Genomic DNA, 25,503 nt, shown 5'->3' with positions numbered 1-25,503 from the left:
CTCAATCGGAAAAGTTATTTTTCTCCACGACAATGCATGTCCAAATGTGGCATGTTTGATGCAACACAAGATTATGGAGTTGGGTTGGGAAGTTCTCCCCCACCCACCATATTCTCCAGATATGGCACCATAAGATTACCATCTTTTTAGTTTGCTGCAACATCATCTTAATGGGAAAACATATGCAAATGTGAAAGGTGTTAAAAAGGACATCAACAACCTGGTTGTAAGATGGAAAAGCACCATCAATATGAATGGAGACTATTTCATTTAATAAACATTTTGCTTTGATATATCAGCTGTTCGGGATTTTTCATCTATAAAAAAAAGCAACATTAATTTCTTGATGACTTAATACCATATGGTGTAGCTAGGAAAAGCAAAAAATGAAGAATCAATAGGAAAGTACACAGCCAAAAAGCCAATGGTATTCAGTAAAAAAACTTTCTTTTACCTCCTGTGAGGTAGCCTATTGGTGCAACCCCTGAGACTGTCACTACTCTATGGCTGCTATGTTCACAAGATGACCTAAATTACATGTATTTAAAACTGGTTTCATTATGAAAAGCCAGTCTATACAGAATTAGTCTCATGATCCTTTACAGCATATAAGTCAACATTTAATAATTTTTTATCTAAATAGTTTCAAAGATGAGCAACTACACGAGTGTACCAATGGAAATATGTTTATTTACTGACCAATGCAAAGTGTATTTATTTATCATTCTATACTACTACTTATTTATTAACCTGTTATTTCAATCAATAAAAGAATTTATGGGGTGCATTTCCTGCTGTCTATTCTTGATATGACAACTTCACTCCATCAAGTAGAAATGCAGCATTGTTTAAAGATTTAAAGAGTGAGAACAAAAAAGTGCTCTCATATTTTCTGATGGAAAAAAAGGAGTGGGGGGGGGCAAGTCATTTGGGACCAAAGATACCATCATGTGATATCAGACATGTGTCCGTTTGTGGCAAATATCACCAAATACAAAATAACACTACACACTTTGCTGAAAAAGCTATTCCAAGGGCTGTTTTGTATAAGGACTGCACATGTTCCTTTGGACCCTCAAAAAGAAGAAAAAAAAGGGTTCCTTTCAGCCTTTGAAATCTGGAGGAAGCTCTACATACAAAATGCAGTCACTGTGCACATGAACATTTTTATTAAAGGTAATTTATGGCATAAGGATATTTGGTATATAATGGGTCTGTTGTCCAACTGTATGCAACATTTCTTAAGTTTGATTTTATTTTGGAAAAATATTTCTTTTTAAATTTAAATGCTCAACAAATCAGATAATTCCTTAATTCACTTCGTTTTCTTCTTTCCTGCTAGCTAGATTTTATCAGCCAGTTACACTTGAGACCTCTTGCTAACAAGTTAAACTTCAATATCTTCCTTCCCCTTACTGAAATTAGTGTTTCTAGCATGACATATTGACACAAATTTGTAAACTATTAATGACTATTGCTTTGGTTGTATTTTAATGCTCATCAAGAGAGAGTAACAAATTAAAGGAAAAATTTCTGCTTGATAAAATTGTAAATCTTTAATCATTTAAAAAAAAAGTAAAATTTAGTTTTAATCCTATTGCCACAGGCATTCTTTACTGCACGTCATGAGGTTTTAGTGACTTAAATTCAAAATTTTATTCAACTAGATTTTATGTTATATCAATTAGTATAGCATAAAATCTTAGCTAATAATCCATATTTTAATAGTATATAAGTTTTAAGTTCTTAATTTTATAAGGCAATATTTGAAAAAATCCCAAATTTCCCATAGTGTGACATTTTCTTGAGACTTCTCCTCTTCTCTATTTTATACACCACCCGTCCAATAAGTACAAAATTAAATGTAAATTACTCACTATAAAGTCATCATTGCTCAGACAAACCATAATTTTTATAGCCTTCAATTTTGTTTGGTTACAGAGCTATCAAATGGAAACTCAGACCTTTCTTGCCACACTCACCTGTCACATCCTATCTTTCAGGATTTGTTAATAGTTCTCTCATATTTAATTCTATATTATCTATCCAATAGAAAGCCAAGGTTTTCATCTATCAAATGACGTATTATATTATATTGTTAATTTCACTGTCAGTACAAGCTTTGTTCCAATGGGAAAGATAATGACTAGCTTGGCTCGTGTCGCATAATTAGAAAGCTATGTTATTATTCTGTGTTCTTTGGTGCATTATTTAATGAAATAAAAATTATTTTGTGCATTACTACTATTAGTATAAAAAGTTTGGTTAAGTGTCATCGACAGCAGAAAAAAAAGAATATTTCTTGTTTTTCATGTATATTCTTTATTTATTATTACAAATATAACTAAAATGTAAAAATAGGGATCTTTTTTTAGGTCAGATTAGGTAAAATAAATAATAATAATAAAAATGTTTCACCAGGTACGTATATGAGCAACTCATGGGTAACGTAATTCGATAACATTACGTGAGTTGCACGTTCCCCAAGTGACTTACAACTTATAATGGTGAGAATAATAGTTAGACACAGTTCAAAGGGCAATGAAACAATAAAACTTAATTATAAATAGATGTATACTGTTATGAGTATAAAGCTACTTAGGATAAACTTAGATAAGAGAAAAAAAGTAATAAACACAAAAAATTAGCAGAAAAAGTAAACGAAGGTCAACTTCAACAAAAAATCGAAGAATACCACACTCTTCTTGGAATGACAGGAAAAGTACAAGAGGAATGGAATAGGTTCAAAAATATAATTATGAGATATACCTCGGATATATGTGGAACGAAAGTGAATAGGAAACCAAGGCAAAAGAGCTCACCCTGGTGGACTGAAGAAATAAGGGAAATAGTAAAAGCAAAGAAAAAGGCCTTCCAAGCATGGCTAAAAGACAAATCTGAAGAAAAGTACATCAACTACAAAATAGCAAGGAGAGATAGCAACATAAAAATAAAGAAAGGCACAGAAAAATCACTGGGAACAATTTGGAGTAGACCTTGCACCAGGGAAGAGAACAGCAGTAAGAACTTTCTACAAAAAAAGTTAAAATAATGTGGAAATGGGAAGCAGATTATAATCCAACTGAAGTCCTCAATGACAAAAGATTGTAAAACCATACTTCATGGTACTTGACAGATGGAGAGATAATTTCAGTGATTTGCTCAACCTAAATGAATCAACAGATTGCAGAGAAGAACAGAAAGCAACAACACTTGAGTCATGCCTATTACTATCAGAAGTAGAAAAGGCACTTAAAACAGTTCCAAGTAATAAAGCAGCTGGCAAAGATGGTTTCAATTCAGAACTGATCAAGGCCACAGGAGAATCTGGTAAAAGATGGCTAAAAAGGATTTTCCAAGTAGCATGGGAGCAGCAGGAAACACCCGAAGATTGGCAGAAAGCAATCATAGTTCCCATATGGAAGAATAAGGGTAGTAAATGAGATTGCACAAAGTACAGAGGGATATCACTCATAAATCGTACAAGAAAACATACACTAAGATCATCAAATGCAAAGAATATAACATGAAAATAAATACAGAGAAGATTGAAGTAATGTCTATTGGAAGACCATGAGAAGAAATTAAAATTCGGATGAATAATACTGTCATCAAACAGACAGAATAATTTAAGTATTTGAGAAGTGTATTTAAGAAAGATGGTAAAATTGACAGAAAAATAAACATAAGAAGAATAAAAGCAAATCACATTTTAGGCCAACTTTAGCCACTGCTAATATTCCAATTAACACAAAAGTTAACCTCATAAAAACTATATTTCTTCCTATACTTTGCTATCAATGCCACACCTGGAATCCTAACAACTTCACAGAAGCATAAGATCACTACAACAGAAATGATATGTCTGAGATAAGCCCTTGGAGTATCGCACCGAGATAGAATCAGAAATGAAGTTATCTGAGAAAGTTGGGAGTAAGACCAATCTTAGAACATATTAAAAAGCAACAAATAAAATGGTTTGGCCACCTCACTAGGATGCCTTGGAATAAATTGCCACAACAAGCGGCAATACAACAACACAACGGATACAAGGCAAGGGGCAGACCAAGAAGAAGGTGGAGTCAAGACATGATAGGTAACATTAAACACCACGAAATTACCCTTAGAGAAGTTCTAGATAGAGCACATCAAAAGTCGCTACATTTTCCCTCTACACCTCACAGCACACAGAGGAAGATAAAGTAAAGCAAGTAAGTAGAAAAAACGAATGTAGTTTCATGTTACAAGTTGAAGTCATTCTAGAGAGAAAAAAAGGGTAATTTAGATTTATTTCAATTTTTTTTTTTTGGGTGGTTACAAGGTCAGTCAAATTGACCAACCTTGTATAGAGTTAGGGTAGAGAAAATAACAGATAAAATATAAAGTTTTACTGAAAACGAACATTTCAAATGTATTTAGGAAGTTTTAGAGATTATGCAAATGAAATTTGAGATATTTTTAATCTTAACATGAAAATCACTTTACACACAGACTACTCAAAACAAATACTGGATATATCATGGGCAAATCTTTTTTTTTTATTTTATATAAAATACTTCACTAAAAAATATGATTTTGTGTAGGTGAAACATTTAAAATATTTACTGAAGGACTGCCAAATTTTCTAAAGATATACACTATATTAAAAGTTAGTAGTATCAAATCTATAAAGACTTTGAACAACTAAAAAGAGGTCACTTTGTCGGTCAAATTGACTGAGTCCACGTTCAGAGAGTTAATTAGCTATGTAGCTTTTTTACCTTTAATTTTAAGACTGAACACTGCTGCAAAAACACTGATAAATAGAATAATAAACTACTCACAGTGTTAACACTGAGCAGTTGTGTATTTAACAATACCAAATCCAAAAGTGGCAGTTATAAACACTTACTTTTTCTTGTCGAGGTTCCATCTCAGCTTCTTGCTGTTCTTTGGGTAACTTTTCTGACTTTAGAGCCTCTACACTAGTCTGAAGATCACTTTCAATGTAGTGAAGAGCGGGAGATTTCAATAACTCTCCATTCTTACAAAGTTCATCTCTCATCTTTATAAAAAATGACTGAAGCTCTACAGAATCTTCAAATACTTGAGAATCAGTTCTGTTCTTTCGGCGGGCTTGTTCAAATACTTCAAAAACATCTTCTTGAAAGCGGTCCAGTCGACGATAGCGACCCTAAATTACAAATCACAAACCCATTCTTATTTTTTACTTTATGGTTGAATGGAGAATTTCTAACAATATTCAAACATTCAAATTGTTATCTGAAATGATATTGAGATAGGAAACAGTTTTTCTTCATCATTCCTATATTTTGATTGTCAATAAATAATGACAATTAAGAACTTGTTGAGTATTTTAATAAACATACATTTTAACTTAGAACTGTCATTATTTTGATATATATACTTTTCAACAGGTAAGGGCATTTAGCCCACTAGCATGAACCTTATTTTTTGGAAAAAAAGCACACAAATATCATAAGCTCTAAAATTATTAAAGTCTGTAAACTTTGTTGAAAGTGTTTAAATCTAGTTAATATTAACAAGCCCTGTTTATTAAAGTGTAGTTTTCCTTAATGTTAGATGAGATGTAATATTCAACAGAAAAAGAGGAATTTCAGTTAGTAACTGGAGTGAATTAGAGTTTTACTTAAGTTAATACAAGTTCTTCAAAAAGGAGTTATCCGTCAACAAAAGCCCAATTCTTGACAGTAGACATAATACAGAGTTATTTACAATAAATATTAGAAACACAGTAAGACAAAAAAAAACATCTTTAATTACATATGTTTAGAAAATGTTTCAAATTTCATCATCAGCATTAAAACCTAAAAAAAAAGTTAATATACAACATTCTAACGACAAAAAAACTTTTATCCAACCAAAAGTTAAAAAGAACACATTTTTAAATGATAACAATATAATGGAATGTATAGATCTTGTTTCCAATTAGAATGTTGTGAATTAACTTCTTTTGAGGTTTAAATGCTGATGATGGAACTTAAAGCAGTTCCAAAACATCTGTAATAAAAAATGTCTTTTTGGTATTGCTGTCTCTAATATTTATCATAAGTTGCTTTTTTTTTTATGGATATACAAAGAATGAATAAACTAGTAAAGTAGCAGATATTTATTTTTCATAATATTCTAAAACTTCATTCATGATGTCAGAGAAACACAAAGGTTCAAGAAGTCTTAATATAAAATGATAAAAACTCTGTAACCCAATCACTTTCAAAAGGTGGACCTTTCTTCTTCAGTTTGCCCCTGAAGAAGAAATGCCTGTTTTTAGAAAACATTTGGGTATAAAGGGTTTTTATTGTTTTCTAAAAATTCAGTTAGAGAAACGAGGATGTGTTAAGAAAAATGTATCTTGTAGATCATGTCACTTTTTGAGATTTTTCAAAAAACAAAAACAGAACCCTGTTTAAAAATAAAAAACACAGAAGGAAAAGATATCTTAGCAAGAAGAGGTTATTTCTTACAACTATTTTAATGAACCACAGGGTGAGTATAATGTTTATTTTTATACCAAATGTCAGTGTTCTGTTTAAAGAAAGAAAAGAGTGTGCCAAGAAAAGCTAGTAAGATTGTATTCTAGCAATCTTAAATTTTTTGTTTAAAAAAGACTAGGATGTTCAATGAAAACTTATTTCAGGTAGATATTTGCATTTATTCTTATAAACCTTAATTTTTGGTTTTAAAAAATTAGGATATGCCACAAAATGGCATTATTTAGTGAAGTTTAAATTTAACATTATTCTAATAAATTTCAATGTTGTGTTTAAAAATACTAGGATATGTCACAAAAAGACACTTTATTTAATACATTTCAATTTTCTGACTGTATTAAAGATTAGAACGTAAAGAATGGAAACCCCCAGTTAGTAAGTAGAAGTCTGAATTTAACATTATTCTCACACATTTCAATGTTTTATTCAAAGATGTACAGATATTTAAACAGACCCACAGTTAGTAAACAGATGTAGAAAGAAAATACGTCTTACAAACTCCACAAAAATACTTACTCTGTCCAGGTTCCTCTTAATCATATCAAGTGAAAGTGGCCTGATTGAAAAGCAGAATAAAATCAAAATGATTTTTAATTATGAAAAATGAAGAAGGGCATTTTATTTACATGATATTACTTTCTAGGTAATATTGTTATGTCCCATAACTTGTAAGAAAATCTATGTTCTAACTAGAAAAGTTCTTGAAACCAAAATTATGTGTAATCACAATAAAACTAAGTAATAAGTTTGTAAATTTTTCAGAAAAAAGATCAACATTAAAGATAATTTGTTAGCTTCCTTAAGTTTAATGAGTGACTAGGACTAAAAACCTATAAACTAATCGAGCCTGATACTACAAAACCTGAAATATAATTCTGATACCTAGATAACCTTCATCATTTGACTTGAAGTCATACAGATTTTAATGTGTAATTAGGATTCAAAATTCCCTTTTTAAAACTTTTTTACCAAATAATCTAAACAAAAGAAACAGAAACATGACTTCCGATTTAATATTAAATGTTATGCTTAATAACGGATTAACAGTTTTAACTCAAACCATAAGCAGAAAAAAACAGTTTGAACTATGAAAGATCTTGAAGGTCTTACTTCACCATTATGCATTTCTAAGTAACAAACTTTTCTCTTCATAAAACATGGTACCATTTGGTAATATTCACTTCACTGCTAACTTAACTATTCATCTTGAGGAATCATATTTTTGCTTTTATACAAACGAGACTCACATCTAGTCTAAATTGTCTCAGAATAACTCGCACTAGTAGCTGCATAAGTTTCCATACATACACAGAAGCATCAATAACATCCTTCACATAGCTAAAAATCCCAAAAGTAATATGTGTCAATGTTGAAAAACATATTTAGATAAAAGGGAGACTAAACTTTTTTTCAGAATATACACATTTCCACAAAAGAGTTTAGTATGCTACATTAAAATGACCTCGAATGTGAAAATCAGAAAGTAATATGGCAACTAGAGTTGATATAAAGTTTCAGTGAGAAAGTATGTATAAGAACTACATTATGAAAGTGTTTGTCATTTGTAGGTAGATTATGACACCAAAAGTTAGCATTTTCTTATACTGAAAAGGTATTTCCAATAGATGCTTACCTTTGCTAGCAAAATAGCTTTTCTTGAATAGCACTGCACTCTACCAGTGCAAATTTTCAATGCCCACCACTAGCTTTCTACCTTCCACTTCTGCATATCCACATGCAAATGATCATGCAGCAGCTCTCCACTAATAGGTGGAACGCTAGTAGTGTGCATTGAAAATTTGTGCCAATAGAGGACAGTGCTAGTCAAGAAAATATATTTTTTGAGCAGAGGTAAGATATTTTATCAAAAGGGTAATCATACTATTCAACACAAAGACATACCAGTCAGATAAGCTATGTGATTAGTGAAGTTTGATAATTAATTTTTTGGCTCATTAATCCAACTCATTCCAACTTGTACAAACTTCTGCACCACCTTTTCATTTAGGTATGAACTACACCTGAGGGGAGAAATGATAAAGAAGTTTTGCTAGGTGAGAAAAAGCCCTCCTGAATGCCTACGATAGCAACTTTTGTCAGAACCAGTAATTAAATAAAGTTAATTACTGTCTATAACTTGTTTAAGAAGGTGCTACATATTAAAACATATTTTTGCATCAAAAATTTCAAGAAATATTTTGAATAAAGATGTAGTCAATTTTTGAGTTATAAAAGGGTAAATTATAGTAATTGTCATCCATTGCTCTTTCCTTTCCTTATTTTAGAACCTTCCATGGCTTAAACTTTAGTAATGCAATTTAATTGGCCAAACTGAAGTACCTAACTAATGTAGTCCTGGCATTAATAATCTCTTTTGACACAATAGTTGTGTGTTAGACAAATAGGAGAAGTCTTATTTTTGAGAACAAAGGCTACAGCTGGACAATTAGTGAAATATGATAATAAATGAACATCAGGCTCGTTAATTGATTGTTCTCATGAGATTTGGATACTTGAATAACTAAAAATATTAATAACTGGAAACACTAATTTTGATTAGTTGTTTACTTTTGTAAGCCATAACTAATCAGTTAATCTGAACAACCTTGAATTAATTGAAAATAAAAATGAAAAAATAATAATGGCAATACTTCCATTATTTAGATAGTTGGAATAACTGAAAACAGTAATATCTGGAAACACTACTTTTGATTAGTTGATTATTGAACGAATTATCATTTCAATTAAGTGATTATTTTACGTAATATTAATCAATGCAATCAATGATCCTATGTAATTGAACATAACATTTAATAGAGTGAATTGTCAAGCTCTACCAGTCAAGTTGCTGGACAAAGTGCCTTTGGATTTCTATGCAATTGTACTTTTGAAACTGTTGTTCTTGTACATTAGATGGACTATGTAGAGCATATAGGGAGGAATGGTTTGTTTATGATTGAGGCTTTTGTAACAGAAACTACATTACAAGGATATTGTCAAGATGCATGATCATAAGACTAAGAATATGACTTGTAAAAACATGGTGAGACTCCATAATAATTTTCTATAATGTATTCAACCTCTGTGTGCACACATATACACACACAAGCCTATAAGAGTAAGAATACACTTATCAATGACTGAATTTTATGGAAACCACATGCGATTGTTCTCACTTCATTATACAGGGATGTAAGCACTGTACATATAGTAATCATTCTATAAAATGACCAATTCTTGATGAGAATTGATATGGAAACTTAAAAAGAAAATCTTTGATTTATTACTTACTTTTGAGGATCTTGAGGTTCCAGTGAGCTCTCTGTTTCTGAGAATTCTACTATTGAATCACTGTAACAACGACCTTCTTCATCCTAGCACAATAAGCATTTTAATTTATAAATTCAATGAAAAGTAATACAGTAAAGCAATAAAAAGAGATAGTTTTATTTCATCACTAAGATATCAAACATAAAGTAAAATTCATGTGTATGAAATACAGAAATATTAAGTTCTACACATTTTTGGAAACTGAAATTGTTTCAAAAACACATTACCTAACAAATCTGAAGCATGGCTCCTAATCAAATCTCTATTCTCATCAAATAAAACAAACTAAAAGTTGAGTCAAAATATATAAATATTTATTAAATATGGGAAACAGCACAACCTTATATTAAACTCTCTAACCTGCTGGTTATACACAGATATAAACAAGTTTGTTATCAGTTCTTGCACCAGAGCTTTTACATCAGGAACTCCATCTTCCAAATCCTCTGTCAAGTCCTGTTTAGTTTGAAGAGCAATCCTCTGAAGAGTCAGGGCATCCTAAAATAAAAACCCATCACATACATCATGTCTGTCTTGCATATGTCTCCATGTGAGACTGCTTACTGAACCTACAAAACAACTAAAAAGAGTGATTGCATATTATAGACTACCATGTATTAATAGTTTTTAGCCTTCATTTTTTGTGGTCAAATTATTCTTTCAAAAAGAATGTATTAATAGACTTTCAACGACACACTATTTGCTGAATACCACTGTTGATAAAACTTTCCTATTGGATCATTTATATAAAATGCAGTGTTAGATTAGTTTAGATTTCATGTTGTTAATTACTGATACTACATGAAAGCTAACCTTATAAATCTGGGAGTCTGGTTCATTATATTGACATGCATTGTCAAACATAAGCAGAAAGTCAGCAATGAGCTCTTCCAAGTTATCATAGTACCCATTTCTCACACGACTTCCAATTTTGTCCAGATCTATAGGGCGTTTTATCACTTCAAAATAGTCAGGATAGTCCTAAAACAAACAATAAGGAATTAGTATGTGACTGTTTGAACTGTTCCAATAAGAGAAATATGCATTCTTTAAATGCCTCATAAACATTTTATTAAGATAAGTTGTGTTTAATCTAAAATGTATCCTACAATCCTACAGTTGAGAATATAAATCATAACTAATAAAACAAATTCTGAAGATCAAGTTTCTGGCCAGATGCAATGAATATATAATTTATTTTAATATCTAGTCATCTGCTATGTTTAGATTTTGAAAGCTTGACTACATTACAATCCAACTCATCAGGTAAGTTTTATACTACATTAAAGGGAACTTACTGTCTTGGATGGTAATTTATTGAAAATAACAGACAATTTCCTTCCCCTGTTATCTGTATACTCTTTCACAGTGTCATACAAACTTCGTAGCTTCTGATTTATTACACCACATGGCCTTCCTCTTCCTCTGCTCAACAAAAGTATTTCAATGCATATTACTTCTCAGAAGAAAATACACACATTATATACATGCAAAATTCTGAAAACAAATTACAGTTACATGGCCATACAATTATAATTTTCCAGCATACATTCTCATAATTTGACAATTTAGTGCTTTTCTTACATTACTTAAACAATTTTTGCCATAACATTATAATTAAGTAGCTCCTGAAGGGTAATAAATGTTTCTGTTTAACTCAAATGACTTAGAATTAATCAGCTTTACCTCCAAATCATGACTTTACTCACTTGACAGTAAGTTATGAAAATCATTTAAATATGTTTTGCTTTAATATATTTTAACCTCTGATCATAATCTTTCTTTGAATAGCTTTGAACTTTCTACAGATGAAATATTGCTTTAAATACATAAAAGGAAAATGCTCCTTTATACAGTTTTGAAATATCTTTACATGAAACAATGCTTTCTGTGTATTAGTAAGTGACTATAAAGACTAAGGTTCTTTCAAGTAGTTTTATGCTTTCTATCCATGAAGCACTGCTTTATGAATATGTACTTACTTGACAGTAAACAACAAAGCTCTTTCAAGAATGTTGTTTTACATATGTATACTTATATTACTATAAATAACAAAAGTTTCACTAAAACCAGTCCAGCCCACATCATGAACCGTCAGAGCTTATAATGTACGAGTATTGAACCTTAAACTATATCAGACTGGAAAATATTATCAAATAAGAACAGAAGTAAAATCACAATTTCAGTTATAATTTAAAACTTAAAATAATTTTCATTTTATAGTAATAAAATAATTATAGACTTTAATACTTGATATTTCTTTAATCAGATTATTTATAAAACAATTAATTTTTGATCCATCAAAACCTTATATTAGTCTAGCCAGAAGCCACAGTTTATAAATGCAATTATGTAGCCATGGCATTTTTTGAATAACTTACATATGACAGCATTATCAAAGTTGGAATTTCTAAACTTATGAAAATCAAGGGTAGGTCAGTGGTACCATATTTATAACTTAATTTGTTTATTGTTGACAGCCAAAAAACTTCTAAAATCTAAAAGTGTGTCTTAGTTGTTATTTCATACAAAATAAAAATGTTAATGTTGATGATAGAATTTCATTAATATTGTATAACATCCTATTAAATGTTACTGTTTTAAGATGTTTTTAACTTTAGATACAGGTTGCACAACTTTAAATTTTGCCACATAATCACTGTATAGTCAGATATTTTATGGTGCATAATTTTACACTGTTGGCCACATTATTTTAATTTTTTTTTCACAGGGCACTATCTATTGGTTCAAGCTTCAGGGATCATTTGGAAAAAATAAGTTATCTTTGTATTTTAAGAAGATCCGTGAATGAAATGTATATACACACAGCCTACTATTAAGTAAACAGGCACCCACTCCTGAAGAAGTGTCATTTCGTTAAATAAACAAATATGAAACAAAAGGTTGAAAAATACCATTAACATTTAGTAGACCTGCCCATTGCAATATTCAAGACACAAAAATTGTTATATGCCATATTTACAAACTCTGTAGATATTGGTTTTTTTGGGATGCTTTTGCAGGGAATGATCATGGATGAACCATATATAGTCAATAGGGTTCACATCTAGCGAATGATCTACCCACAAGACAATGCAATGATTTTCAGTAGTGACCAATGGATGTGGATCATTCTCATCACAGCATGAAGAGTCATTCTGTTAGCTGGTTTAGGGTGTGTGGGCCATGCAAAAATTGACATTTTCTGAATTGTCATTTTATTCACTGTGGATAGAGTACTTCAAGTTATCTCACAATTTCTTCCTACTTTTGATCACCCTCCCATCATCCAACAATGCAGTCTCATGAAGAAACAGTTAATTCTGGGATTCTTTCATTTGCTGAATAGTTATTTGTGTTCTGTAGCCTTTACAAAGCTATATATGTATTGATTTGCACATGATGCCATGAAAATGGTGAATTTGTATTCTCTGGTGTGTCTATTAATTTACTGGTAAACTGTGTGTATATATGTATATAATTATCATGGCTAAATTATTAAAATTAATTATTAAGAAGGAAAAACAACAGAGTATTAACTTTTTCTAGACCAGTGAGCACCTTATACATGTTGAGTGTACATCTGCTTATTAAATTTCAAAATGTAAGTAAAAATCATAATTCAGAGGAACTACATGAGCACTGCTTTCCTGCTACAAGTCAGATTTCTATGTTTGCAGTGGGAGTTGTGGGTGGGGAATACTTTCAGAAGTAAGTATTTGCATAAAATTAATTTTAAATTAAAACTAGGTAGACTTAACTTTGAAATACTGTAAGCTAAAATAATTACATTAGGGAGGAGAAGGGAATCAAATAATGTCATAATAAAAGAAACTGGATCTCAGATGCTGAGCTCTGGAGTAGGAAAGATACTTAAACCATAAAACACTGAGTGGTGTAGTTAAGCAGAGCTTGACCATAAATCACAACCGGAATGATAAGAACTAGACTGGAATCTTCCAGAAGAACTAAGTGGAGAGGATTGGCATCATCCAGAAGAACTGAATGGAGGGGACCAGCCTCTAAAGAGACAGGACCAAAAATGTATACACCAGAAAGAAATATCTTTCCTTTCATTAAAGTACTTCTGGTTAGAGCTATGAGATAAATTGGAGAGCAGCTGTCATGCCTTTGAGAAAAGGTACCCACTGAGAAATTAACTGCCACCTGATGGTATCCTCTTCTCACTTCAAGAGGGCATCATCCTTTCGTGAAGTGTCAGCACAGAGGGTGGAATAGTGTCTAGGACAATCACAGAGGTAAAAGGAAGCATATGCCAGGCCTTACTGAAGGAAATCACCTAAACAGAGAGTCTCATACTATGGGAGTTAACCCATGAAGGGTGTTTTAAAAAGTGTGAATGAAATTATTTTTCATGGATTCCTTCTGATTTGGAGTATCATCACTGGAGGTAAACAGAAACCTGAAACTGAGGAGACAGCAACATGATTTAATTAAAAGTTTAATACTGCCCTGCAGAATGTCTTGTATTGAAGTTGGTTAGATGACATCTGAAATTCACTCTCAAGGTGATAAGGTAAATCATGGTACACAAGATGGTGCATTTAGGGCATAGATATCCAAATACTTCCTACCTACCTAACCCAAGCAAAAAGTGAAAAATATGTCACTTTGAGCAACATCAGAACATGGAAATGTTAAGCTATACAAACTATAGTTCTGAATTTACTAATTGTATCTTCACAAAATTTGGCAAGTTTTTAGTAAATATTAACCCGATGACCACCAGCTACCAACTTTCTGAGTAGCCAATGCAAATCTTGCTATATTTCATTCAACAATAAACTAGTGGGTGAAACTGTTTGAAACTTCATAAGAACTTTCATAAATGCATGTAGTTTAAGAAACATAAAGCCTGTTACTTTTGATAAATTTAGTTATTTTGCATTATGATCTCTAATATCTTGGAAAATTACATTTGTAAATGGTATTTATAAGAAATTATTACAATACTTATATTTGTTCCAGATTTGAACTTATTACTTATTATGTTTTAGTACATTATTTTGAAATCCCCCCAAAATTATATTGTCCATAAAATGCAAATTATTTGTAACTAGGATTTTATGTTTATATATGTACATAAAAACATTTCAATTTTGTTTCATAAATGTATTTTTATTTCAAGTTTATGTCTATGTTTCATTGCAGCCATATATTTGTTTATTGTGCCAAATAAATCGTGAGGTTATCAGCATGAACTTTGTACATTTACTGTTAACTATCATGCCTGTTGGTGGTCACTCTCGTTCAGTTCAGCGCAGGCACATTTCAACATTACTGTAGACACGATAATAAGAAAGCTTTCCGGTACTTGAATATCATTTTGTGTTTATATATGTAAATAAAAAACATTTTAATTCTGTTTCAAGTTTATGTCTCATTGCAGCCATACTTTTGTTTATTGTGCCGAATGAATCGTGAGGTTATCAGTGTGAACTTTGTACATTTGCTGTAAACTATCATGCCTGTTGGTGGTCACTCTCGTTCAGTCCAACGCAGGCGCATTTCAACATTACTGTTGATACGATAGTAAGAAAGCTTTCCGGTACTTGAATATCATTTCTTTGAACTTTCAAACAAGTTTATTTCAACATATGTCTGTGTATGTTGTTTCACTATACAGACAACGCTAATTGCCATTACTAGCAAATCTATGCAATAGTTTACAGTACAGGTGGTTTGAATAACACCGCCTGACCCTAGTTACTTGATACATCCTGTTAGAAGAGATTACCAAACGATACAGACACCATAAATTATAAAGAAAATTACTTTACAGCACTTAAAAGATTAGTCCTGGTTACATTCCTCCCATTATAGGCAAGATTTATGTTGGAATTTGAAACTTAAGCTCTTCAGTGTTTTGAGACCCCAACTGTGAGAATGTCATAGCTTCCATGTATTATTGAGAGGAATGTATTTCGTCTGTTTCACAACCAACATATGAGTTTTATTGTTGTCACTTGTACACCGAGTTTTAAACCATTTGAAAAATATCAGAATAAACTTTATATATATCAGTAAGACTGTTTTAATTCTAAAGCAATAACAACAGAAGTGTTGGTCTTACTACAAATTAAAGATTGTAAGAAGGAAAAATATAAAATTCTTATGCGGTACTGGTACTAGTAGTATTACGTACAAACCACACAAGTTTATCATTCTAAATGCTGAATCATATTATTATTATTATGAACTAAATATAAAATTATGCTAAATTATTGAACTTAAAACTACAAATTTAAATGCAAAAGAATATAAAAAATCACAAACTCTTTCAGTTGAAAGTGCTAAGCCAAATTCATGTAAAGATCTTGCACTCGCCACTTGATAGCTCTTAACCCTAACAATTGTGGATCAACTTCTTTCTTAAAAATATATCTATTTTGAGTTAATTTTTCAATATAATGATTAACATAAATAGATATACGATGCAGCATGACTTAAGCTACTATATAAAAATAATAAAAGTCACATACATCCCATGCAGTTTTTTCCAGATACAAGTTTTCTAACGCTTATAGAAAAGTACTATTGGCTAATACTAAATACAACCTCTACATAAAATGGCAGTTACTATAATAAGCACCACCCACATTCATATTGTAAAATCCAGAGAACAAAGCTTCATCACGTGCTTTCCTTATCATCCTATGATTTGTCAAATGTGAAATACAGCGATTGGAATAACATGATACTGAAATTGACACCTTCGACTAGGATTGGCTAAAAGTTTTACAACTGAGGTTTAACATGTCCAGATGCTGTTTTATAAAGAAAACAGACTAGAAAAAGGTATAGATACCAATCATAGTTGGCAAGACCAGTGCTGAAGTGGAAGGAAAAATTTTGAAATAAATTTTCTTCTTAGAGGGTGCTTATTTAGTCTAAAACGTATTTTAGAATTTTTTTCATTAAATTCCTCTTTAAACTTCATTAAATAATACAATTTTGTACAAATAATTGAATGTTATGCTACTATTTATAAAAATAAAATCTGAAATCCAATAAAAGATAAGTTCTCTATAATTTTTTCAATTCACAAATTTGATTTTGCCCTCACGATAAGATAAAACGGCCATGGTAGGTAAGGGGTTAAAAGTCTGTTGTATAGAAACAATGAGAAATAGAATGGCTATCTTTGAAAGTAGATAGAAGTTTGTTCACATGAAACTCCAAGGCTTGAAGTGTCACAGGATATGAAGTAATGAACCTAGTCACCCCCCAAGTTTGGAAAGAGGATACATCTGGAACTGAAGAGTAATTGAATGGTTTGAGTAGAATCACCCTACTTGCTGGTATGCCTAGCAACATGATAGAGGTGAAAGAAAAAGGTAGAAGCAGTGGACATAAAAGACCAAGAAGCAGAGAAAGAAGGCATATGGCAGAAGGAATAACCACTGGCTACTGGATGTTTCAAAAGTGGGGATAATGACCAGATAAAAACATGAAAGAACCAAAATGAGCTCCTGCTGGTGCATTTCTCCTGAAAATGAAACTAATTTGAGGGAAATTCTTTCAAAAACAGAATGAAGCAAGAAGGAAGCCATTTCAAGGTCTGTTGAAATATTTGGAAGAAGGTGAGTACCTCAAATGCAAGAACTACAGGCTAGTGTCAAAGAACATAGAAGAAACATGGTAACACACAATAATTCAGTGAAAGGAACTTCGTGAATGAAAATAGCTGATAGACAATAACTGCATTAAAGATGAAAGTCTCAAAATGAGATAAATCATGAATGTAAGGAAGTAACCTGAAGAGAAGACAAGTGGGATACTTCTCCAAATAATGAACTGGGGATATTAAACTTGTGAAGAAAGATGTGTTCTAAAAGATGACTTTACTAAAGGGACACCTGTATGAAATATGCAAGAAATATGGAAAACTTTAACATTCTTCTGATTTCTGAAGGCATTAGCAAGAAATTACCAGAAAATGGAAGATATAAGGACTCAACAACTGAGTCATTTAAAATAACACTAGCATCCTCAGGTGTAACAGAAATTGGTTCAAGATTTAAAATAGTATATACCTGAAAAAATGAAATAAGACTAGCAAAAGCATCTTCAGCATTAGGACTACCAGACAAATCCTTCACTTCTGTAAAAAATGTCAAACAGGCTGGGTAACAGGTTGAGATTGTTCATCAATGTGGGAAAAAGTTAGATGTCCCACAATTTCAACATCCACATGATGAGGAAACCAACTATGTCTCCAACAAATAATTTTACATTGACAGCCATAATATGTTGATTTACTAAAGTTGACAATGAAGCTGCAGTATCTCCCTGCGTACTAAAAGATGACTTTGTGAACAAGGTCTCCAAAATGTTTAAAGGAGTTACATATATGGGTTACCACTGATTTTAGAGTTCATGAAAGAACAAATGAAGGAACAAAGTTTTCAGCACATAATGCACTGTAATGAAGACATTCCGAACCAAAAGCATGGATGTTGACAAAGAGAGAAAGATTCAAGAAGATAAAGTTTACAGTACTTCATCGGTAAGTCTACCAGATTTGAGCCGAAATTTAGTTGTAATTGACTAATAGCATCTTATCACAATATGTAAACCATATTTTTTCAGATTAAGTACAGCAGATGAGAATCTTGCAATTTTGCAAATAAAGACAAAAATTATTTCACAGACAACACACAAAATGCACATGGCATAATACCAAAACATGCCTACCACTTGTTATAAAGCATATGAAATGACATACCAAAATATATGTTTGCCTTACAGTTTGATACATGAAATGAATATTGCTAAAACACTGTGTTAGACTATTAAACCTTTTACTTGTACAGTCACTATATGTTTGCCTAACACCTATTCATAGTTACGTAAAATCATGTATTCAGTAGTGAAGTAAAAAGTATTTTCCTTATTGAGGCACTAAAATTTATAGCTCTAATATTCTAAGCCTAATTCACTGCTAAGTACTTCTCAAGACTCATTTTCATAATTATCAAAGTATAAATAAAATGTCAGGAATTAAAAGTTTAAAAGCTGGCATATTTTAAGGATTTTTAGGCTAAACATTACAATAGAGTGCAGATACATTTTCTTAGTCTATCAGAGATTTTTAAACTTGTCATTTACCTACTGGAAGTCACTGTTTAGGATTTGTTTGTTTGTTTGTTATGAATTTTGAGCAAAGCTACACGAGGGCTATCTGCACTAGCCGTCCCTAATTTAGCAGTGTAAGACTAGAGGGAAACCAGCTAATCATCACCACTGTTTTGGAAGCATTTAATACCAGAATTCAACAGCTGGGCTAACCTTAGGTATTTTTATTACTATTGGCCTAGCCAAGAAGTTCTTTAACATAAAAAAGGTCTCCAGGACATGTTTACAGCTTTATAAGATATGTTATACAACATTTTATTATGGCTAAAAAATATTTATTCTATCTAGCTTAAGCACTTCAAAAATGAAATATTTTTTTATAGTGTTTATTGGCATACATGTGTTTCTAGGTGTGGAGAGTCTCAGTTAACTGACATGAAAAGACCTCCTAGACAGTGACCTATGACAAAAGATTAGATCCAAAGTGCTTCATACACATTTGCTTTAAAATCAGTAACTGATTGTTAAGAAAACTATAAACAAATTAAATCTCTTATATCATGTATATCCACAATTTTCACAAAACTCAAGATACACATAAATATATTAGTAACTTAGTTTGCTGCCTTAAGGACTTGGAATTCTTGACTCTAAGACAAGCTACCCTGTATTATGACACTATACATCATACAGCAACTTAAAACAAACTAAATTAAAAAATTAATAAATAAGAGCAAATTACATGCAGGACACCACAGTTTAGCAGAGAATAAACTATTCAGGCACATTCTCAATAACAGCTTTGCATGCTAATGAACAAAACTGAGCAAAAGAAAACTAAAGCATCAGAAAATCCAGGATACCAAACTCTTGTACTTGTTTTGAAATAACATTCTGAGCAGTTAATACTATATATCTTATTTCTTTAAGTCAGAGAGTACAACAGATTAAAGAACTATAATTCCATGTTATTTGGATGGATATTAATTTCCCATTATTGTTTCCTGCTTTACTTGAGACATTCAGTTGCTAAACAAATAGCTGGTTGATGTAAACAGGCACATTCCAAAGTACAAATCTAAAAAAAATTAAGTACAGTTCACATTGGTGTAAATTATATAAGCAGAGCATCTGACTGAAAACAGACTTGAAATCTTACAGTAAAATGAATCAGTTTTCAATGATGAAATTTTTTATTAAAGAAAAACAATTTCTTGAAGGAAATGTTTTTTCTCATAATAATTTATATTTGTATACATATTCTGTTAAGTAACATTTACAAGTTAACACAGTTGTTAGCTACAGACCATGCCATGCCCGAACTCAATGTATTGAAAAACTAATTAGGAATAGGTTCTATGTTAGAAAATAAAATAACAAAAACTATATATGACAGCTAAAATATTACAACCACTTCAGATAACTGAAAAAAAACCTGACAAACCACCTTCACTTTATTTAGCATAAAATCCATTTTGATTTCAAAATGCATTAATCTAAAGAAATTATAATATGGTTAGCAAAGTAATATATTACACACACACACACACACACATATATAAATAAATAAAACAGACCTCAAAGGAACAGCCCTCATCAAAGCAAATACATTATGTTAGGCAATAGGAGATGGTTACACTAGAAGTCACTTTATCATAATGCTTTATAGATGGTTGATGACACTTCACCTTCACTGAGAAATGATGTGAAGCTTTGGATAAAAAAGATCTACCAAAAATACTTTATTATAAAAAAACACAAGAAAAAACATTAACTGATTACTAATATTATCAAATGCCATCTAAAAGCACTACACTTTACAAGAACAAAAGTACTAATAAATGTGTGTTAATGATTTGAAGATAAGCATAGATTTCTTGATATTCAATAAAGTATTTACAAAATACTGTGCAAGGAATCTCACCAATTCTACCTACAGGTACAACCAAACAGCCAGTTAATTAATAAAATCTTATTCAGTAACTTGAAAAACACATGTCACTAAGTTTTAATTTATCACTAACTTTTGCAATTTATATATACACTAACCCAACTTAACAGTACACATAACTCGATAGGGGGGAACTTCTAATTTCAGTAAACATAAGAAACATGTTTAGCATGCAGAAAAAAGATGATCAGGACCACAAGGATGCCATTTAGGCTGTTTAACTTATCAGAAAGTGAGAAAGCAGACTTCAGAAAAGTGAAATTAATGGGTTTTATTGTTTTTCTTATGTATACCTCATTTATATTGACATTATGTATAACATCAGAAAGCCATGATATTTTATTTTCTTGTTTAGGCACTTTCCTAATTAGGCACTTTCTTAATTTTTTGGATCATTTGTTACTACTAGGCCTGTATATATGAGGTGCAATAAGGCATCATGTATTAAAACATGATGAAGTTAAAATATAATTGTGCAATTGAAAAAATCCTTGGGAAAAGCTCTGTTTTTCCTATACACACACTGACACAGAACATGCGTGATTACATTATTTCCAAAATTGAAATAAAATACCAAATAAAGTATTCATTTTTCTAACTATACTAACATTTGTTTTATGAAAGAAATCTACACCCACTGCCATAAATGTTAACAAACTACTTTATAAATATTCATTTTTAATAACTTTATATGTTTGTTTCTATTTACTCAATCACATCTTGAAAATCTCTTATGAGCTTTATCTGGCCCAGCTCTCCTTACTAGAGGTAATATATATATAGTTTTTAAAATAGCTAACATTAAGAATAATGTCTCCTTTTAATTTTTATTATCTAGTCATTTGCAGGTGAAGGAGAAACATCTTTCTTAATCAAACTAATCTCTGTGCTTCCAAGGGGTAATAATATTGCACATTTATCTCTTTTCAGAAATTTGGGTGTGAAACAAGAGCCTCATATCCTGGATATTAAAAAAAAAGAAGCAAAAAACTTATGAGTTGTGCAACTATATTTCCATTCACCCAAAATTACAGCCCAGGTTTGTGCACAAACTAAAATACCTGCTATAGCTTTCAGTGAAAGATAAGCAAAGAAGGAAAGATAAAAAGTAGGTAATTTACTTGTCTCCAAAAAGCTGCTCTCTTGCTATTTCCTCATTTGTTCTGGAAAGGAGAGAAGACAATCTCTCAGAACCAATGTAATATTTAACTGCTTCCCCACGTTTTAGTTTAAATCATGAGACTTATATTTTTTCCCTACCATATGAGTCTTTGGAGGTTTTTCTTCTCTACATAGAATCATTGGTAAGGAAAAGATTAATCAATTTAATGACTACGTAATAATTTAGAATTTTTGTTTCACCATAAAGATATAATATGAAGGACAAAACAAAAATACGAAATCCAAATTCTTAAGTTAATGATAAATCATCATTACAGATACTTTTGCTTATTAATCTTTAAGATTTTTAGTATGACAGCCTGGTTGTCCTAACAAAAAATTTTGAAGGAAACTAAGTTAAATATCATTTGTTAGGCATGAATTTAGAAAAGACAATCCAAACTAATTCTAAGGCCTTGATATGGACTTTCTAATGGCATATACAAAATAAAACATATTAGTTAATGTAGCTCAATGTACAAACCTCAGTTAAGTTTTACAGGAGTAGTGACTATGTGTATTTGAATTAAAATAATGTGTGTAAATGTTTTAAACTTTTGAAATCTAACTTTTCACATTTTTATTTTGAAACAGAAAATTCTATACAATTATTTTTACTTAATTTTCAATTAATTCTTTCTTTAACTTTATAAAATAGTGCCCACAAAAACGTGAATAAAATTTTTGTTTTATAGGCTAATTAATAAACATAATACAATTACTAAACCTTGAAGGACTGAAGCCTCTATTATTATTTCTGTGTCTGAATGTAACCACAATTATGCAATATGTTTATATACATATGTTCCACAAATCTAAAAAGCTGTGGTAACAACTGACTTAACCTTAGTAGTACTTCCAAAATTAGATAAAATACTAGAAAAAAGTGGTTTTTATGACATTTTGCTTAAAATGTATTCTAGAAATGGCTGTATTATGTGTGAATAATGCTAATGATTAAATACCTTTCTATATTTAGTTTTAGTGATACAAGCTTTAGGCAATAGGCATGCAATCTAAACCAAAATCATAACAAAAGGGAGTTTTCAGCAAATGAACCAACCAACTAGATTTACAAATTTGATTATACTTACTTTCTATTAAAGGACTTTCCACCTTTACCTAAATCTCCATAGCAACCAACTTCATGAACTTTATCTAAAAGCACCTTTTCCAGTGTTTCTGCATCTCTAAAGATTTGAGAACCCTCTTCATTGTAATGGCGACAGTTGTTGAACATTAATTTAAAATCTGCAACCAGAGCTTCTTCAGAATTGTACTAGAAACAGAGAAAAAAAAAAGACAGAATATAAATTGTCACTTATTAAATGGAATAACTTTTTTTTTTAACAGTTCTACAAAAATGGACTGATTGTTATATTTTTGTACCATATTACTCTCCTTAAATGACAAACACCTACAGAAACACAATTTGTTGTAAATATTTTGTGTAGTCTTAACAAAATATAAATGTATGACAACATGATTCATAAGACAAAAAACAGAGCAATGTGACAGTTTTCCCCATGATCACATAATCAATTACAAAATATAAGCACAAAAATAAGATGAAATTCAAACACGATACTTATTTACCAATCTGTCAACTGAAAAATGGGGATACAAGATTACTATGAAATAAACCTGTATTAGAAAACCAACTCATATTCAGACTTACCCGATCATTCTTAATGTTTGATTCAATTGTTTTCATGTCAACTGGATTTGAAATAATCTTGTAATAATCTGGATAGTCCTTCTTGGAAGGTTTCTCCATAAACATGGTTATCAATGGCCGCCCAAAATCGTCCTGTAACCACAAAAGATTCATCATTAATGATCTTTTTATCTCTTCTTAAACAATCCTTTTAGTCAAAATTTCATGACAGTTTTGACAGTCATTAAACCTCTTGTTTCTTAATTTTTTCCATACTTACAGTATAGATTAAGCAGTTATTTATATATATACTAATGAATAATCTGTCTGATATAAAGAAATATATATGTTGTTGATTTATGCTTATATGATACAGTTGATAACATGCAAGATCAATGATTTTTCTGTTATCACACACAATAAAAGATATTCAGAGAATTAGACATCTGAAACATAATTAAAAATTTTAACATGGAGCTAAAAGTTAAAAAAAAGAGGACTTTTTGGTAGAAAAAAAAAAGACAACACAAACTCATCAACTGTCTAAAGTTTACATTTTTTCCTTACATGAAAATGTATTTTATATATATACTTATCTCTTTGCATGACTAAGAGCTATCACCTCTCATGCAAGTGCTGATGAATTTCCCATTCATGCCACAAGCCTATGCAAATTATGCTAGCCTATGATGTAACCATCATAATGCTATTGCCCTCTACCAATAGTAGAGTGACAAAACCTCCATGTGCAGTAATTCCTGTGAGCACTAGCACATGATCATAAGCTCATTCTTGATGAAGCAAATGAAATTCAACAAAAGTGAGAAGGAAGAGTGGGTGGTGCATAGAAATAAATATCTATCTGAAATACAATTTCAGGTAAGGATAATGTGAACTTCAGAAATGTTACTTACCTCTCTGCATCACTAATAGCTAGAATTTCACACTGATGAACTACTAAGATGATCTCCTTTCTGAAATAGTGACAGAAAGGGGAAAGCCCATGAAGTGTGACTTCCACGAGATTGGGAGTATCCTAGTGGAGCAGCACCAGGGAGGAGACTGCATCCTTTTCAAGCGGGGAATACTTTTCACCCAAAAGTTTTTTTCGTACTTTGAATAGAGTAAAGAATATCAGGAAAATCCAGTGTTGGTGGGCAATTTTTCAAAAAAACCCATTTCAAAGGTGAGCACTGAACAAGGACAGATAAGCTTAACATTTTTTATACTCCCTTGCCCAATGTGGATACCAGGTAATTATTTCCTATGAGCCAACAACAGCCAATCAGCAGGATCCAATTATATTAAATATAATTAATATAGTGTTTAGTTCCACAGGTTAGGTGGGCATAAGGTTTTCATTTTCATCCGACATTATGATGTGTCTTGCATTCTAGACTGTTTGTTTTCTTGGATCATACAAAAAGATTGGTACTTGGTACACACACAGGGTAGTGCAATGAAATGTGTTGGGGACATGAAGATCATACATGATCAGTGATGGACCTGGAAGTTAAAAAATAATAGATATAACTCACCACACCAGGGAGACTGGAGAATGGTGTTCTAAGGGAAGCAAAAACCAGAGGCCAGTGAAACTGCTCAGTGATGTAATTAACCCTATAATTAATGGTCCTACAATTTGTCACTATTGTTATATTTCATTCGAAAAATAGAATTAGTGGGTACAAGTTTTTGAAATTTGACAAGAACCTTCCTAAAAGGATGTAGTTTCAGAAAAAAAAAAAAAAAGGATTTAATTTTGATTTTCCTACTACTTCTAGAAAAATTTG

General features: G+C 31.1%; 1 protein-coding gene across 1 annotated transcript in view; it reads right to left on the bottom strand.

Moving 5' to 3' along the window:
• LOC106460760 (protein polybromo-1-like) overlaps positions 1-25,503 on the bottom strand; it is a 171,348-nt gene that overhangs the window by 56,168 nt on the left and 89,677 nt on the right. Inside the window, 10 exon segments of the mRNA XM_022387753.1 lie at positions 1,316-1,342; positions 4,888-5,173; positions 7,029-7,068; positions 9,804-9,886; positions 10,203-10,340; positions 10,656-10,823; positions 11,141-11,267; positions 22,014-22,055; positions 23,148-23,332; positions 23,732-23,863. Coding sequence (XP_022243461.1) covers positions 1,316-1,342; positions 4,888-5,173; positions 7,029-7,068; positions 9,804-9,886; positions 10,203-10,340; positions 10,656-10,823; positions 11,141-11,267; positions 22,014-22,055; positions 23,148-23,332; positions 23,732-23,863 — 1,228 coding nt within the window.

The sequence above is a fragment of the Limulus polyphemus genome, unplaced genomic scaffold (assembly GCF_000517525.1).
Source record: "Limulus polyphemus unplaced genomic scaffold, Limulus_polyphemus-2.1.2 Scaffold35, whole genome shotgun sequence".
Lineage (NCBI taxonomy): Eukaryota > Metazoa > Arthropoda > Merostomata > Xiphosura > Limulidae > Limulus > Limulus polyphemus.
The sequence above is the reverse complement of the archived record's forward strand: the minus strand, read 5'-3'. Positions and strand labels throughout refer to the sequence as shown.